The 19,881-nt window shown below is 43.5% G+C and overlaps 1 protein-coding gene across 5 annotated transcripts in view; it reads right to left on the reverse strand.

Annotated features, from left to right (window-relative positions):
* Positions 1–343: 343 nt before the first annotated feature.
* LOC108546014 (WD repeat-containing protein 47) overlaps positions 344–19,881 on the reverse strand; it is an 83,457-nt gene continuing 63,919 nt past the window's right edge. For 2 of the 5 annotated variants that reach the window (XM_017897940.1, XM_017897924.1), the window contains exons 7-11: positions 13,385–13,581; positions 3,951–4,120; positions 3,379–3,686; positions 2,298–2,538; positions 344–2,226 (exon numbers count right to left, since the gene is read on the reverse strand). In XM_017897940.1, the coding sequence (XP_017753429.1) occupies positions 2,081–2,226; positions 2,298–2,538; positions 3,379–3,686; positions 3,951–4,120; positions 13,385–13,581 (1,062 nt within the window). In that variant the 3' untranslated portion in view covers positions 344–2,080. The remainder of the gene's footprint in view (positions 2,227–2,297; positions 2,539–3,378; positions 3,687–3,950; positions 4,121–13,384; positions 13,582–19,881) is intronic. The other 3 variants (XM_017897932.1, XM_017897957.1, XM_017897949.1) reach the window with 2 other exon arrangements.

Raw genomic sequence — 19,881 nt, forward strand, 5'->3', positions numbered from 1 at the left:
CTCTCAGCTCTTCACTCGATCGCGAGGAGCGAGTCCTACAGGTGTACACGGCCGATGAAACGCCGGATGAAAGGAAACAATCGGTCGTAGGGCAGCTTCGTGCACGGGAACGGAATTCGCCTTTGCGATGAAGCACGACCATGTTCTTCCTGCGACTGTTCGCGTTTCGGATCGCTCAAACGTCGCGTTTCCGTATCTCTTTTATCGCTGCTTCTCATGCCAGTCCATGAGTCACACGTACCTCGTCTTCTCTGTTTGCATAGGGCGTGTTGCATACGAAAGGTTCCCAAGTGAGGCTTCCAGATTGCTAGATGAGCGGATGACGAGCGTAGCGGAGGTATACCGTGCTTGTCGCCTCGTTACGTTCGTTGCGAATGGAAACAAAAGGAGAGACACGATCACGCTTGCGCTGATCAGGCGAATAGCTCGAAGAAACGTGCGTATGTACAAGAAAAATGCGACTCGTTCGCTGGTATCTCGAGCAGCGCGAGATTTTCTCCCTCTTCCCCCATTTTCCGGGGCTACATCGACACAGCTTTGGCGATTGCGACAAGCGAAAACGTAAAACCTAGGCTTCCTCGCCGTTAACGCTTATCGTGCTAAGTTTATCGCGACGTATCGGAACTTCGGGTTCCTTTTCGAGTTTCTATGTTCCTTTTTTCCCCGATACGCTCAGAGAGAATCTCGTTTATCGTCTTTATACTCTTGGTAAAAAATAGCGATTAATAATGAGCGTACGTATATGTTGATCCTCTTAATATGAGATAGGTATCTATACATTATAATATATGCGTAATATGAGAATATTTGGCGTGACTTCGGGGGATCGATAAGACAGGGACGACGATTTGGTGGGAAGAAACGCTTTGTTCGATGAGATTCAAAGAAAGAAGAACAACGGAAAGGAGACAAATACGCAGCGAATACGATTAACACGTAAGAAACGAAAAAAGAAAAGAAAAAGAGAAGAAAAGACAAAAACGAATGGAATAATCGACCAATATCGCTGGTGGATTTCACAAATATTATTCGCAGATAATTCTAAAAGTATTTGCAACGAAGGGTAATAGCGTAACGGAGAAAGAGAGCATTCGGAATCTAAAAATTACGAAGAGCGATTACTTGTATAGGGAGAAAGATTTTCGTCTCCCGCGATCATCGCTCCTAACTCTATGCTAAACGTATGTACACCGGGACAAAACACACGACCGCGAAGAAACTCCATAGAAAATAAGGGAGACAAACGTTACACGATGAATCTACAAAGAAACACGGTCGACCTGAACGCTCGCGACAGTGTCGTTAACTCTCAAAAGTGTTACTTTCGAAAGAAAAAGAAGGAAAAGAAGAAGCTACGATGTTTCACTCGCGAACGATGCACGTTTCACCATCGTGACTCGACGTATTAAATATCCCCAAGGATTCAGTTTTCTCGTCGGTTCCTTCCGCAGTCTTATGATTCCTACTAGGCGACGACGGCTCGTCGATAAACGATTAACGCCTAGAACGTTCGACACATCGTCTGTACGCGAAAATGCACTTTCACTCATTCTCATCCGAGGCTCTCGAAGCGTGTAACGTTTACATAGTAACACGTTAACGATACTGCTCCGCGTGGCTGTAATTGTTTCTCGCACGCATCGTCGCGGCCTGCGTCTCGATTACGCTCGACTGCAAGCCGCAACGTGTTTCAGGAAGCTTTTAATTGGTCATGGTTGAATTATGCGCGAACACGTGAAACTTTTCTTCCTGTTTTAGTACTCTCGCGCGTCGATAACGCGATCGCTCGTTCTCTCGTTTCCGGCAACGATTTCCTATTCCCTTGCGTGCGTTTCTCTCTCGGATTAATAAAATAAATTAAAATAAATTACGTTTCACGGTTAAAAAATGAAATTTAGTTTCGCATTCTGTTCTGCTTTATAAAACCACGTGCTGGTAAAATGTCGATTTAAATAACAAGAAAAGAACGAACGATCGTGACAGGGTAAGCGTCATTGTTCTTGGGGAAAGGAGAAAAGAAAAAAAAAAAAAAAAAATAATGCAACGAATGAACGACAAACGTGTGCCATGAGCACAGGTTCTACACAGGTGGCAGAGCCCACAGAGTCGCTGTCTTGTCAGCGGAAGTACTGAGGAACGAGAATTCCGTCGGGTGCCATCGCCCGGAAATTACTTTGTCCTGATGTTGCGCGACGACCACGCTGGGCAGAGGCATCGTTAAATCACCTACGACAAATTGAGAAATTATTACTATCGTCATCAAGAGCATATATATTTCCAAGATTCTCAGATTTTACCTTGCAGATCAGTCAGAACGAGCTTGTTATCGTAACCACCGGTGAGCAGGTAGTATGCAGAAGGCGAGAAGCGTATGCTTCTGATGTCAGCGGCGTGGGGTTTGAAACACTGCACGGTTCTGCCGCCCCGGATGTCGAAGAGGACGCAGCTGCTGTCCTCGTGACCGGATACCAGGAGACGTCCGGATGGATCGACGCAGAGCGCCGCTACCGGGCTGCCGACCTGCAACGGGATCAAATGCTGATCAGACACGCGATACTGATTCCGTTCACGATCCTCCTCGAGCACGTCCGATAAAAATTCGATCCTGAGACAAAGACAGAGACTATGAACTATAGAGAAAGTAGAGAAGAGATGCGACTGGTGAAGGGGCGGGGGCGATCGGTGCGATTAAAAAACGTGGGTCGAAATTTTATCGGACGTCGGACAGAAAAACGAAACTCAAAGAACAAAAATTCGATGTCGTCGTTGCATGCTGGTTGCGTTATGAACTATAGAAATCCTTTCCCCGTCGATCTACAAGCGTTTCAATTTCAATCGGTACATCTTTCATTCATGGATTTCATAAAATAAGACGCGTACATCTGGACTGGAAAGAATTCCCCCAAACAGGGTCGATGACGGGAAGAAAGCGCTAATCGAGAAACAAGTCGACGAATCTGAGAGTCGATCTTCTATTTCAACTAACGTAAATTTCATTCACGACGGAATCAGCTAGATCTAAACCGCTGCTTTATAATCGGCGAGCAAATGCGTATAAAATTAAAACAAGAACCAAGAAACGAACCCAGACAATATCTGTGAATACAAATCTGTGAATCGTGAATCGTACAACGTCGTAAAGAGTCCAAGCAATCGAATAATTTTATACACGTATGCCCAACAAGTTACATAACATACAATAAAAGTACAGCGGTCGACGTCGTGACAGACTTTACAACAGGGATAGCAGGAGGACCCAATAAATTCCCATAAAACAGACTTGGAATAATTCTTCGCATACGATTTCGACTCGACAGTCAGATTCCTCATTCTACATTCTAGGAAACATGATCTCCTTTGGAGAGGAGCTAAACTAACCCTGCTGCCAGGTACCGTGGCTGGCGTGACCATGTTCACGCACCCTCTCGTTCTAAGATCCCAGAATCTGACAGTCTTGTCTTGCGACCCGCTCACGAACATCGCTCCACCCCAGTTGTAGAGGGTGAGCACGTGGCCACTGTGACCACTAAGAGCTTGGAATGGTGTGCCAGTGGCGCAATCGGTGACGAAGATCTTGCAGTCGCCTGCCCCGCCGCTGATCAACAGACTGGACTTGTTGGAGGTGTCCTCGAGGAAGCACAGGTCGCGGACCGTGCCGTCGTGCATCGTCAGCTCGACTTCTTGGCCTGCAAGGGACGAGAAATGGTGAGGAAACTTGCGTTTCGAAGGGAGAAAGTTTTTCGAGGGGACTCGGTTGCGCAAGAGTTACCACGCTCTGGGACAAGAGTGACAAGCAGGAAGTTGGCCGTAAATGACCGCCATTTTCAGAGCAGCGTGTGAGAAATCGACGTAACACGACCGTTGGCGTGAAAGTCGTGATAAGTATTACGAAAAGCGGAGTTAACGAACACGCGAGGAAATTTTGGGAGAGATTACGAAGTCAGGTGTACCTTCGAGATTCGATGTGTCGGCGTTGAAGCGCATCAGCTTGACAGTCTTGTCGTTGCTTCCGGTCGCCATCAGCTGCCCGTCCGGCGTCCACGCGAGGCAATATATCGAGCCCTTGTGGTGCTTCGTTCTCTTGAAGAGAACCGTGGGCTGATACGTCTGATGATCCTCCCTGAAAAAACGAATACGTGCAATTAATTTCAGCGAACAATTGAAATACGCTTGTTCCATTTCACCGAGCAAGTATCACTAAAACGGCTAAACAAAATCACGCTACTCGCGAGTCGTTTCACTCTTGCCTGCTTTTTCATCCAGCTTTCCTTTTCGATCCCATAAACAGCGAGATGAATCAAAGCCATCGGGTCGACCGTTAAATCGCTTATTACTCTACTTCCAACACGTCACAATTATCCCTGTATATTCAAATGAATTATAACAGTATTTACCGTCCAATAAATCCTCATCTCCTTACCTAGATAGACTTGCATAAACGTGTCACAAAAAACTCACGCAAAAATTAATCTTTTTAATCCCACTTCGCACAGGGGGCCCGTGAAAGTGTCAAGATTTAGAGCGAAATGAGAGACAGGAACATGTCCATTTATGGAAATCATCAATAAGAACACGTCGACGTTGTAATTACTATCGATCACGATACGAACATGATCTATCACGAAATTAATTCGCACTTTCAAATATGTAGGTCTGTCATCTCGGTTGTCAAACTTTTTCGTCATTTTCATGACACGTTTACAACGCTGCTATCTCAAGGCTCGGTTCAAACACGAGACGGACAGATTTCATTTGCCAAAAGTTTACGACTTTCCCTTTACTCGCGTCACGGACTGTCATAAATCCCGCGGAGAGCAACAAAACGAAATATGGCGGCGACTCGGAGGAACGATCGGGGTACCCGAGACGTCGCTCGTTCTCATGCGTCACTTTCCTCCAACCTCGTTTTCTTCCACGTTCCCAACGATTGCGCATCGCTGTTAATTAAAGCAGCAATACCTAACCAGGGATCGCGTTTCGGCCGTGGAAACGAGGGAGAGGCGTATCGCCGATAGGATTTTAAACAGGAGCCCGCTTTCACGCCGGCCCCCTTTTTGCGCGGGCTTTAATTAGCCCCCCCGAGTTTTCCCATCCGCGCGCAGCGGTACACGCGGATTAAAAACAGACCTGGATCCTTAGCCGCGTCTGTGTTTCACCTCGTTCTCTTCGTTCGCTGCTCTCTTTCACTTTCCTCCGTGGAAACACGAGCACATCGCGTGCTGGAAATTATCGGCCAGCCGGCAATCTACCGACCCGCGGCAATCGGACCGGGGATTTTCAATTGCTCCATTAGAATCGTACGCGTTACTTTCACCGAAGATTCGAGCCACGCCGAAACCGCCACTCCATCCGCAGAGGCGTTCACCGCGAATTCGACGAGAGGAATACACGTGAAATTGCGGCTCCTTACGGTGAAACTGCGGGTTATTAGCTACGATTGCTTTCGTGTTCCGCGAGTTGACTCTGTGGTGAACGGGGTGCAGATGATTTTTAGATCATCGTGGTCCAAGCAGTCGTTTTTTGAGGCTAAACTCTGTCATGATCTATCGATCGCCGATTTTTTAATTTTTGTTAAAAATTCCAATCGCGATAGTACTTCCAATACAAGTAAAACCATTGTCACAATGCCACCCTTATTCCAATTTCAGAAGGTTCTAGTTCCGCTTCATTCACCGGATATTTGACCATCGTGGGTCAAATATTTATCGTGACCGGTAAAATTGACCGATGAGTGGGAAAAGGAGAAAATATTGAAAAATTAAGAAGATAATACTGAATGCGGAATTTTAAATCGGGAAGTTGAAAAATAGTTATGGTAGCTATGATAAGTTTAGTGGTAAATATTGATATTAACAATAAACAAGTACAATGGTTAAATGACCATTATTGGTAAATGGAAAAGAAGTAGAAACTTTAAAAAATGGAATAATGGAGGATATTGAGAAAATGACTATACGTATAATAAAAGAAAAAAAAAGATGATAACGTTAAACACGGAATTTTTAATAAAAATTTAGTAAATGGTGACTTAGACCATGGTAGGTTCAGTGTCAATACTTTGCAATGTCACATCATCAGTGACCGGCGCTTGTCTCCTCAGTGGGACCATAATGGTGACTAGTGCCCTATACTAATTTAATACCAATTTTTTAAACTTATATTCGTTCTATCCTAACCAATATTTGAAATACAGAACTTTAAACAGAAAACCTTAATAATTGACACCATTTTTCTTTTTTTCATAGCCATATTCGACAATTCATCATTATACTCTAATAATGGAAATTTTATCATAACACCCTGAGCGTGCTATATAAAAATCACGTGGGCAGTCAAGGTGTTAACCCTTTGTACTCGATCATTTTTTGGCCAAAGAAGAGTAAAAGTTCAAAGATCTTTTGCTACAAAGTTGATGATATTATTTTGAGCAGTAAATAAGAAATTGTATAATAATTAACACATAAAATTATTTAATTTCTCAACTGATAACTGTTACGTTATCTTAAGTTTGACATATTAATTAATATTGATCTTCGAAATTTTATCAAATGACGACTGAAGGGCGCCTCTCGAGTGCAAAGGGTTAAATATCATAAATGCAACATAATTGCTTTATTTTTTAAATGCTAAGCGCATTGGCTTCCGAAAAATGCATAAATCACTGCAAAATACAGAAATTCCGAAAAGAAGGAAAGAACCAAGTTCCAATTCCCATACTCTTTGTTCCAAGCGAGACTTTGTTCCAGGAGACTAAGGTAACCACGATGGGGAGAAAATCGAGCAGCAAATAACCGATCTTCCGAGGTTCCCGTTGAATCCACTGGTCCCAGATTTTGGTGAAACAACCTTTCGAAAGCGGGCATTCGGCGGAAAGAGCGTTGGCAAAGAGAGTTAGCGGTGATACCGTTTCACGAAACGCTTCGCGACAAATGAAGAGGCACGCTCTCGCTTATCAATCAACCGCTGTCACGGGGCCGCGCGTTTATCACGTTCCACGTGGCCAATTTACACGGAGAGACAGAGTGAAACGCTTGTCGTTGCCGGCCTGTCGTCGCAGGAAAACACGGATGCCTTGACGGATGGATCTGCGATGAGAGATCTCTCGAGAGGCTGTTCTCTCGCGTATTAGGCACCCTGTCTTCCCGTCCTCCTCTTCGCGTTCCACCACGTCCTTCCCGCGGATTATCCGGGAATTTGAAGGCGAAAGAAAGTGGCTGAGCCGCGGAGGAATTCGGGTCTCGAGGAAAGTTGCGGGGTGGGTCGAGAGTCCTCGAGTGGCCGTCTCGAGGAAGAGAATTCGGAGAAAGGTGCGACGCGTTTTCGCGAAAGTCGCGGACTTGTGTACACTTTTTGATAGTGTTTCACGTGTCAATGGCAGTGAGCAGGAAGTCCCGGAATTTATTACCTCACTTTTATGCGGTATAATTACAGACCGGAGGAAGAATATGAGAGTCTGCACATGGATCCGAGAGTAAACATGCTTTCTTGTCCTATATTTGTCTCGAGATGTATCTTGCTATACAGGGTGCTCGAAAAATCGTAATACCACAGGAGAGAAAGAGAGAGAGTGATCCCTTACTTAAAACTGAGCCAAAAATATAGACTAAAATTAAAAAATGTATAAATTCATACAGATTTCAAAATTGATTAGGCACACATGCACATAGACACGTCTCTTTATTTCTGGAGTCGCTTCAAAGAAATAATTTATGCCAAAAATAATCAAAATGGCGATCAGTTGAAATACAATATTATATAGAAATTAATAAAAGTTAAAAAATCTGATTAGGTTCAGTTAGCATTTCGTTAACTCATCGAATAAGCATTTTTGTGTATAATATCGAGCACAACATTTTCAACGCTTGGAAATTACTGAAATTTGCTAAAATTCGCTAAAATTAGATATATTCTAACTAATATTGTTTAGGAATGGAAACAATAATCTTTTGGCTCAGTTTTATGTCAAGAGTCACTCCCCTTGCCGGTCATACCGCGATTCTTCGAACACCCTGTATATCCCACATAAAATATCGTTTCTCATTATTTTAAACGTATCCCGAGTTTTCTACGAGGCTCCGTTAATTTATCACCCATTTTTAAAACTACCATGGTGCTTCATTCCCAAGTTTCCTTTTATCCAGTGACACGAAAAACGCGTTTTCTCCGCGCAGTTCTCAACTAAGCGTAACGCGAATTTAAAACGAGCAAAACTAACGAAACGATCACAGTGTCGATCAATGGCGCCGTTGAAAAAAGAAAAACGATTGTCTCGTTGATCGATTTCTCAATTTCTCGCTGCCGAGTGTCAAGTCCGAGCTAGGCTACCTGACAAGGTAAACTGTTCTCGTGCGGATGATAATTGAGCGATCAGTCGGCATTCTAATGACCGACTTGGCGCAAACCTAGCCTTTGACGTAGCCGTAACCCGATATTACGTTGCAAAAATTATTCCCTCCAAACTGGATACGTTTCAAATTCGACTGAACACGCTCATTGTACCTGATTATCCGCTGACATAGAATTACAGAATATCTGAACAAGTGTACACGCGCAAATACCAATTTTTCCCCATTTCCTACGTCAAAAACACTGTTCAATAGTCGTGTTTTAATTCTACACTGAATTCCACGCTTGACTTACGCAACCAGCTACCCGTGGATTCTCTTGACAGAATCTTGCTCAGCGAAGACGAGTCTACGCGTAATCGCCAAGGCAAATGCGAAATGTCACAGCTTTCACCTTGTCCGATTGTTAAACAACGAAGAATCGAGAAATAAACGTAGCAATTTGCCAAACAAAAATTAATTTTACGAAATATACTCGATTGCTACAGGAACAATTCACCCTCTCACCATCCGACGACGTCCGATGAGGAATATTACCCAAGCACGATTTAAGAGTACATTCTCGGCTTCTAGGAATTCCGAGGATCAAGGATCGGCGGTTAAACGTGGTTTCAAACATGAACGCACATCACGGAGACGTGCGCGAGCACGGAAACCAGCGATCAGCACTGACAACCGCCATCCATCAATCGGGCCCAATCCCTGTCGCGCGCAAATTCGAATATAGACCAGTGAAACATGAGGGAAAAGCGGCTCTCGTAAGAAAATTTTCGTAATGGCCGTTCGTTGATCCTATCTCCGACTCGCCCCGTAATCCCTCGGTACTTTCACCGAGTGTTAAATATTAATTTTACGCGTAACGTAACAAGCGACGCCGGTGGAAAGCGCGTTTCGTTATTTAGCGGGCGTGAACGAGAATTACGCCAACGACCGTGATCCCGCAAGGATCTGAAACGATCTCGATCGTGTACCGTTCAAACCGTCGTATTTCACAGGGTTTTTACAATTTCCTTCCATTTTCCACCTCGTCACGACTACGCTCGAGAATTATCGCAGCGTAAAATGGAGTTCGATGTCGATGTAGAGGTTCAATGCCAGATATCGAGGCGGAATTACGCGTGAATTATTACGCGTGAATTATTTCCACCATGGGAGCAACGAATCGCAGTGCAAGCAGTTGGCCTTGGCGTTAAACTAATTCGTTCGCACGATCAGAAGAATATAAGACGAGGATACACGCACGCGTGTGATTAGTAAAATTGATCAGCTGCACTTTCACTTCAGCTGGGATAGAAAATTCTGCGAAATGAGCGAAAAATGCGAACGAACGAGTTCTAGTTCTGATATAATTTATCGGGCCCGCTATCGAGCTACGCTGGCCTAGCCGCTAGACCAATAAAGTAAACAGAACGACTCTTTTCAATAGTCATCCGAGAAAATTAATTAACTTAACGCGTATTCGGTGCTTATCAAATTCGCAACACTTTCTAACTCAGCAACGATAACTCGTGGATCACTCGTGAACAATTTCCCTATCGATTTCATCAACGGACCTCGAACACTGCCACAGAGTAAATATTCATCACTATAGTGAGTAATTAAACGCACAATTTATGCATTTAGAAATCTAAAAATTGTTCCTTTTCGTTACCATCGAGTTTTTAGATACTGAAGAAGATGTACAAATTTATTTTAAATATAAAGAACGTTGGATCACTACGAAAAATATGATTAAAATATTCGTTAGATCACTGCGAATAATATTAATAAAATATTCGTTACATCACCGCAAATAGTATTATTAAAATATTCGCAAACCGAGTTTTATTCGCTGATAAAACTCCAAACCGATCAACTCCGAAGAAAAGGTAGAAATTTATTTGAAATATAGAGAACGTTAGATCACCGCGAATAGTATTATTAAAATATTCGTTAGATCGCCGCTAATATTAAAATATTAAAATATTATTATTAAAATATTCGCATAGCTGGCGAAAAATTTGACAGTCTGAACACAGTCATGAAATTTCGCGTTGGGGCAAATTGGCTGTGTTTATCAGCGGTCAGGGAGAAATTGAGCCGTCGAGGGAGCGTGGATAATGGTTAAACAAAGCGTGTCAACGAGGATGAGGACTTCACGGGCCCCGGGTTTGGTATCTCGATCGAGATCTGTCGGAGGGTAGCCGAAAGGAACGCGCGAGACGGTTAGAGAGATCGCGATGGCGGACAATAAAAGAATCGCGCGGAGGATCGAGGGATGCTCCGTTTGGTATGAAGGCCTCCGTCGTTCGTTAAGTCAGCAGGCTTGCGTTAAATTAGCCAGCTCGACGTTGATTCGAACGCGTTTCCAGCGACGACGATACGCGAGCTATCGAAATGCCTCGTAAACTAAAGCGAGGATCGTGACCGTGCCGTGTCGATTTCTTCTTGCGGCAATTTGCGAGTCCAGGAATTTACCGTTTGACGGAGTTACTAAACTAGGGGAAATCATTTGTCTCGGATGTTTTGCTTCTTTCCACACGGGTGCTGTAGGCTTTTGAAGGGCTAAAAGGTTTACCCCTTAAAGTAAGATTTAACCATTTGCATTCTCGGTCGCCATTTAATCAGATTCTAAAGATCGTTGTAAATTAATATCTGGAATTTAAAATTGCCCAACGATGCGTGGAATATCGAGGTAAAATAATTCTACGTCTTATTGTTAACCCCAAAACCCCCATATGCCAAACCCATGCGGGTTGGGGGAGGAGCCGAATGACATCCCGAGTGTTGGAATTTGAAACACGATATCTTACGACTGACTGCGAGATAGACGTAAGTTCATTCGAGATATTCATACTTGACCCGAGATTAAAACCACGAGTCAGACTCGGGATATTCATGTTTGGCCTGAAATGTCGACAACGAGTCAGACTCGTGATATTCATATTTGACCGAAATGTCGATCACGAGTCGGACTCGTGATATCCACGTTTGGCCCGAAATTAAATAACGAGCCTGACTCGTGATATTCAAGTTTGGCCTAAAATTTTCATCAAGAGTCAGACTCGTGAAAATACTGCAAGTTTCATTCATGATGAAATGAAATTTGAGAAATTCTTCGAATTTTGCACGTGTTATAATATATTAAATATAATTACAAACGAATTATTAATTTTTATCTACATTAATAATAGGACTACCAAGGATGTCAAAATGACTTATTTGAAACTTTTTATTTTAAAATTATTGGAAACGTGCAACTACTGTTCGCGAAGTTAATATTAATTCCTCTTCAATGAGAAGCATAATTATTTATAATTTTTATTTCTCTATTATATTACTTTAATTAATATCCTTTATGCACACCCTGATTACGTAGACGTCACAAGTCAGAGTTTAGTTATGAATTATAGCTGGATAGTTGCAGGAATACAAAATTTGCCAAAGGATTATCCATCGTTATGAAGAGTATAATAAAAATGGTGGATGAAGAGAGGATCCCGATGTCAGATAAATATTACTCCTCGCATTATAAAATATACCCAAATTTACCGGTGACAATGAAATAAATTGAACAGAAAGGTGGAACAATCTTCGACCTTTCTCGAGGGATAAACTGATTATAAAATGGACGATGAAACGTATCGATGAATAATTATTACTTCGTTGAAACTCACAGCTATCCAGGTTAAATTGGCGCGAACACGAATCTCGATCGACTATCGATAAGCTTAATCACAGCTCTCGAATCCTTCCCCCGTGCTCGTTAACAACGACAGCTTTATCAATAATCCGCAATTTACGATTATTCCCAGCAATTTAGGCGATACGAGTCACCCGCGTCGCGCTTATCCCTTTATTTTTCTTTCCCCATTTCCATCCGATTTTTTGCAACACCGATGCAAATTTCGAAAGATCTCACTTTGCGACATCCCATTTCGAAACACGCGTGCAGCATGATTGATCGTCGGAATAAAAACGCAAATGTACGCGAGCTGCGAATGGCTCGATGCTCGATTCTGTGCATTCGCAGTTATTCCAGGCTGCTTTCACGGTTTTTGAGTTACGTGTTTGTCAGAGAGAGAGAGAGAGAGAGAGAGAGAGGTGGCAAGAAACCGCCATGTCGATGGATGATACGGAATTGCGAATAAACGGCGAGGGGAAAGGCAGTCGGTCTGGATGAATAATAATATTCGAGGGAAGGCTGACGTGCATTGCGATAAACACTTCGACGTTGTAAATTGAAGATCAGCCCGAGCCAATGCAGCTGCCTCGAACGAAAAATTATCGCGTTGTTGTGATTTTCCGACAGAAAAGAATGTACATTAATCGTCGGTACATTAACAAGGTATAATAAGATAAAAGGTATGCAAGATATTAATTATACGAGAGATTTTGACGTTTCCTCGAATTATTGAACACGAATAAAGGAAAAGAAAAAGAGGAAGAATTATTTGAAACAAATTAAAAATTAAAAATTAGTAAGAGGGTGCTTAACACTTTACCGACCAATAGCCTATTAATCGGCTTTTTGTTATCGACGTTTACTGACCAATAACCTATTAACCCTTTGCACTCGACGATTTTTTGGCTAGATTTTTCGGCTAGAAAATCAAAGATTCCCTACTAAAAAACTGACGAAACTTTTTTGAGTAGTAAATAAAGAATTGTATAATAATAGAATTGTAGAATTATTTGATTTCGATACTTCGCACACTGTTACATTACATTAAATTTGACGTATTAATTAATATCGATCTTCCAAATTTTATAAAATGGTGACTGAAGCTCACCTGTCGAGTGCAAAGGGTTAATCGGTTGCCATTATCATTACAACAGTCATTGTTATTATACGAACAATAATTTGTTATTTAGTATTGAGGTACGTTACTCAGTTGCGTTACTTCGTAAGCTCCCACATTTTTATACATTTTTATATATTTTATCGAGTTTTACATGGGTAGCGCCAAGTAGAATCTTTGTTGAATCGTTAGCGGTCGGTAAAGCGTTAAAATTTGTAAATAATAAGTAGGAAGTTATATATAAAATAATTTTCTCACCTGACATCGTGAAGCTTTGGATAAGAGCATATTCTCAGGGTCTTCGAGTTGGATCCCACGGCGTACAATTTTCCATGGGGGTGGAATTCCGCGCATCGTACCGCCTGCACGTCCTCTAGCGCGGTCACAGGGACGAATCTCGGTCGTCCGCCATTGCTGCTCCCGTTGCTGGTGTCTATCTCCTGCCTCGGTTCCTGCTGCAAAACCACATCGTTTTATGAATAGCGCCCTTTACCCGGCGATTAATGTCATTTTACGAACATAATAAAAAAGGAAGAAAAAGCGAAAAATAAGTGACAGGAATAAAATCGAAATGCCCGAGATGTCGTAAACGTCGATGAAAGGGAACGCGTGTCGGATTTTTTACGACTCTCCCTGCTATAATCGTCGATCGAGGTATCCTGCGATACGATAAACCACTTTGCGAGGGAAAAAATGGCCACCGACACTCGCGCACGCGCTTCGATCGTAAAAATTTAACGTTACGTTCACCGACGTCGGAAAAAGCGAATCGAGTTGGCGTAAAGTTGACAAACGCTTCTGGAATAAATCCCAGGTGCGTTGGGGAAAGAATCGACGACCACGAGGGGGACCATTCGCGTTTCTGCAACAGGTGTTCCCGATATTGAAATTATCGTTATAATAACACGCGGGTAGCTCAAAATTTCAACCGGTCGTACGAAATAGTACGCCATTACGGTTTAAATAACACTAGTCACACTCCCGCGGCAAATTATATATTTCAACAGACCTCATCCGTAACGCGGTACTCGATACTTAGCTACCTACATTGATTTCGCATTACCGTTAAAATGACTCGAATAACAGGTTCGAATTTCGCGCATTCGAACGTGCTAAAGCCAACGAGACTCTAGCGTGAACCGGATCAAGAAACTATCCTCGGCAAAGTTACGCGCGAAATGTCGTAAGCGAAATAAAGAGACTTGCAGCAACGAGAGGCATTCGAGTCGGTACCTGCGTGACATTTGCGACTCGAAAATCCAGCTGCAGCTAGGTCTCGAAGAGCTCTGGAAAAGTGCCGTCTAGGGACATTTGGCGAACCAGTTCGTGCAGCTCGTAGGAGCGACGAAAACTCCAGGTGAATTAGAAAGTCAGACCTTGAAAGGATTTCTAACGCCTCTCTTTTCTACACAATCACCGTGTTTACTTGTATGCTAATCCCGCCGGGTTTCCTGCCCCAGGCGCCTCATCTGAAGGCCCATTCACGCTCGACACGACGTTGCCTATCGATTATCGTCGTTATTACTATCATTACATCACGTATCTCGAATTTTCATTTACCAATATCTCCCTTCGTCATTCGCTATTTCCAAACCTATTTCCAGGCTCCCGCTAAGAGCTAATAATCGATTTCTTCGATCTCCATTGACGTGATACAGCCAGTGATTCAGCCTTTAACGATCGGGGAATGAGAGGAAAAAATGGGTAAAATGAGTGTTCAAGATCTCGAAGCGGAATAAAAGTATAACCCAGTTTATTCCTTCCCTAGTTAGGCTCCTCTGCTCTGTACCGACCTCCGAGATTAGGCTTAGATCCCCACGGTATGCAGATTGCGAAAAGGCGCAGGGGTGGGGAAAAATCTCGCGATAAATCCCGCATTTTCCTCGCGCTTTTTCCCAACGGCAGTGAGTAAATCCGGATCCGTTTCGCGACTTCTCTTGCACAACGGATCGAGCGCCTCGCCACGCTTTTACTTTCCACTGCCGCGAGTTCTTCGTCCGCGATTATTCGCAGAACGACGATCGGCAAGCCGAACGAGGACCCCTGTGCTTCGTCCTTCGACCAACCGTGGAAAATGGGGGAAAAATAGAAAATACGAGGAAAATCCCGGATTCTACCGGGTCATCGCGTTGATCCATCTCGTGGCATTGTTAACAAAGAGATCGATGGAGGGTTTTCGAGATTCGCGAGTAATCGCGTTGTCAGTTGAGCTTGTCGAAGCCTGAAGGAGCTGTCGCGAAAGCAAACAGTCGCAAAGCGAAGAGGACATTTGTATTGGCGGTTCAAGAGTCACCGATCGAGACGACACCGTGATTGACGCAACGACGATTATTATCTCGAGCGTTGCGCCTATCGGCTTCGCGCGCGGCTAATAATTTCGTTGCACAACGTGTTGTGGACGTTTCATTTCCCTCTGACACTGGTAATTTAAATGTCTCCTCTGGAACCTTTCGAAAGATCTTTTCTTTTCGCCTGTTCAGCGAGACCGAGTGAATAAATAAAATTTCAAATCTGTCCAAAATTCTTGGCAATAAATATAATAAATTTGATAAATTTGGATGGAGTTTGTTGAACGTGGCTTTCGAATGTTCCTAAACAGCAGTGGTTTCGGTGATTACAAAATGGTGGGCCGAGGGGAAAAAATTCCAGAGATCTGGGACGAGACAGGTGTGGAACGGGCCCGGGGAACATCGCGGACTAAGGCCCGCTGCTTAGTCACGAACACCGTTTCTCCATCGCTGTTCACGGCGGTGTACCACTCGTGGAGGGAACAATGATAGAGATCGATTGGATCAGAAGCAGGAACCGGACGATTTATCTGTTCGCTGTTGGTAAGTTACACGTTCTTGGTGTGGCCACTGCGAGGCGTGAAATTAACGTCGGGCCGAGTTAACGCGTTGACTGGTCAATAAGAGTTACCTCGATACTGCAGCACGCGTTGCAGGTATTTTCTTGCTTCTAGACGACGATTGTGAGATAACACGGCTTAAGTTTTCTACTCGAGCATAGGAAAAACATACGTGTCGAAATTTAAATATCATAATGGGCGGAATGTGCAAAATAAATTGGTATAAATTTATTTCTTTTCTATCCACGGGTGGAACAAAATTAAATTGTCTGCGGAATAAAATTGAATTAGATATTTCGCATTTTAGGGTGAAATTTGCTACGCCTATGGCAGTAATCGTATTAAAAATAGAAAGCAGTGGAGATCAGAATCAGACCAAGCAAAAATCTGGAATTCTAAGAAAGCCGAGAATTTTCGAAAGAAAGAGTATCCAATACGCAATAAATCATTGTTACCGAGTTTCTTCTTTGTTAAATGTAATTATTGTTATTTTGCCGAAGATTTCACTTCTCGAGAGAAAATCCGTTCGCGACCCAATGATTTTCCACTGTCGCTGAACTTTCGTGCCGGTGGATTTCTGTTTCGTGGTAGATTCGTGATAATTCCGTTTATTCTTCAAACAAGGTGCATCAAGGTTATAGTTAATACCTATATTATCGAGAAAATGGCGGTAGAATCCTCTGTTCGACGATTTCCAATGACGAATGGAGGATCGTGAGGATCGTGTGGATCCCGAGGAACCTCTTGAAGATTCCATCGACGAATCTGCTTTCTTCCGAACGACGTTAAACGAACCGGAAACGGCATGCCGGTAAACCATCCAGGAGCGATAAAATTCAATGGATCTAGCAGAAGCCTAGTTTCACCGGCGGGTCACTAAACCCGTGAATTATTGGCCGTTTCTTTTTTCTTAATTACCCGAACCGAGGATCCGATGAGTTTTCGAGAAACGAGTGAAACGACATTGGCCATGCAACAATGGCCTGAAAATGACATGGTCCGCGGCTTTTGGGGCTAATTTTAATATACCCGGATCGATTAGGTAGGTCGAAATCATGGAGCAGAAAAGATGGATTCCCCCACCGAAGAGAGAGAGGAAATTAAATATTTAATTTCAACAGATGCTTGCAAAAGAAATCGAGAGTGAGCGATGGGAACAGAGCTAAGTAGCCATTGGTGATAACAGGGCAGTTTGCCAAAGTTAAACGATTTATAAATTAAACAAACAATGGGGGATTGTTCGAGGATCGATGCGTCCTAATTATCTCATGAATCCTCATCGTGAGACATTTGTCAGGTAAGAGATATAATAATCGTTTAAAGTCTGCTTGCTACGTTTAGAGCGTTCAAAGGAAGATTGATAGCACGATGGACCACTGACTCACAGCTCGAGACTTCGAATTTTCGAGACAGGATTTTCTGTGCACAGTCTAGAAGCACCCAATTCTTTTCACGAAACGATCAGACATCTGTCTAAACAAATTAAATTTGCTAGAAGAGGATCAACTCCTCGTTGAAATTTAGAGTCGTACAAAGTTTCGCGATTCTGACATGGGCTTTTGGATTTAGAGCTGTTGGAAATTTCGAATTTGGAGATATTCCAAATTTCGCTGCTCGAGTGTTGCTTCAGCACTTGGACTCGTTCCAAAGCTCGCTGTTTCATCATCGAGCACGATTTTTAAATTGGAAATTGAATTTGGAAGCGAATAATGTCGAATTACCATTTTGATCTTGCATCTGAACCTAATCTAAAGCAAGAACCCGAGACACGTCTGTTGATTGTCAATCAATGATTGATCGGAATAGAGTACGATCCAGAATTAGGACGTCTATGTCGCTTCTCGTAAATAATACATATCTGCCCTATAATCTACGGACAACGTGATTGAACGTTGCTCCTGCTTTCTATCGCAATTATTCCGCCACGTCTGTTTGCGTTTCTGCCACTTTCGATAATAAGGCGACCACGGTCTTTAATCACTTTCTACGGACGCTTAACCACCGATTTCGTTTACACGCTCGTTGCTTCCATCCATACCCTGACAGCTCTCGATCCACTCTGACTAATTATTACGAGATTCGCGTTACCGGAAGGTGCCAATCGAGTTGCAAAATATTCGCTTTTCGGAGGATGCTGCGTTACGAGATCGCACAGGAAACCGGCAAGGCCTTCGATCAGGCACCTCGAGGACTGTCCAGCGACCCGTGTCTCGGGACCAATTACCGATTACGAGGGCCTCGACGCAATCGTAGAAACTCCTCGTACGTCGAAGAATCACGCGAATGATCGATGAAATATTCGAAAAAATCTCCTCGTTTTCATCCCATAAATATTCGACAAATATCTGATAAATGCCTGCAGAAATTTATCACCGATCTTCCAACGATCACGAGTCTGTACCACGTCGGTGAAATCGATCGAGGTATTGGAATTAGCTCGAAACGGTGTCTATGTAGCCAGCTTTCTGATCTTCGTGCTGGAATATATGGAAAAACGACGAGCCGCGAAATCGGAACGGATTCGAGGGCGCTTGGATCGGGGTGACGAAGAATTTTCACTCTTGACGAGGAACCGGTCCGGCCGGAAACCGCGTCCTTTCTCCGTTTACAAAGGCCGGGGAGGACAGGTCGCGGAGGATAAAGTCGTTCGATCGACGGGATCGAGTAACGCGAAATATGGCGAATACGTCGCGCGAATTCCGGTGAAACCAGTCGCAGCATCGCGGATCTGGGTTAGCGACACACTTTTTCAGCGCGGCGCTGTTTCAGGAAATCGAAGATGCTGGCGCATGGACTCGTAGAACACCGTGGACCGTCGTGCAGAGTTCCGCAGGATGGAACTTTCGAAACGCCTGCACCGAATTTCACCGTTCGAAATTGCGCGATCGAGGATCACGAAGAGGGAACGAAAGCAAAATCGTCGATGAGATACATGCACGCGTAATTGAGTCGCGCAAAAACTAGGTACAACAGCGAAGCATTAACTGCGGCGAATCGATTTAGATTCACGTCCTGAAGTAGAACAGTTTGTCCTTTTTTAGTCGGAAAAAGCACCTGGTAAAAAGATATACAGGGTGTCCCAGAATCTGCAGTGCAATCGGGAAGGGCGTGTCTAATTCTATGTGAAAAAGCAAATCGAAAATGAAGAATCAAATTTTTTCGTTTGAATCTTCGTTGTGGAGGAAATCGACTTTGAATATTCAGAGAGAACGCGTGCAAGTGCGCCATTTATCCAAGCCAAAGTGCGCGCGCACTCGGTGAACATTCAAAGCCGATTTTCTCCACAACGAAGCTTCAAATGAAAAATTTTATTCTTCATTTTCGATTGGATTTTTCACGTAGAATTAATCCCGCATCGATTTTACCACCGATGTTGGAGCATTTTGTGTATGTATGTAGGAATGGTGAGCGTGGTCGGTCTTATGTGCAGTAAACGACGACTCGCGGAATATTCCGCGCTTGGTGATAGCAGAGAGTCGCGGGCTCGCGGAATATTCCGCGCTTGGTGATAGTAGACAGTCGTGGGTTCGCGGAATATTCCGCGCTTGGTGATAGTAGAATGTCGCGGGTTCGCGGAATATTCCGCGCTTGGTGATAGTAGATAGTCGCGGGCTCGCGGAATATTCCGCGCTGGGATGCAAAGGGGACATATAAGGGTGCATGGGCGTGAAACGAACAGTTCCAAGGAGAGTTCTGTGAGAGATAGTCAGTGTGAAAGATTACAGCGTCTAGAATGAGTCTTAAATCAGTTCACAATAAATCATACTTTTATTATCTACCACCGTCCTTTTGCTGCCTCCTAAACAATTCCTACATATATAGGATAAACTCGTAGGATAAAATGTAGGAAGAATATTCTCCATTCCGAATATCACTGATTGGAAACACGAAGTAACTCGACGATCGT

The sequence above is a fragment of the Eufriesea mexicana genome, unplaced genomic scaffold, assembly GCF_001483705.2.
Source record: "Eufriesea mexicana isolate 0111107269 unplaced genomic scaffold, ASM148370v2 scaffold4744748552, whole genome shotgun sequence".
NCBI classification, from domain to species: Eukaryota; Metazoa; Arthropoda; class Insecta; order Hymenoptera; family Apidae; genus Eufriesea; species Eufriesea mexicana.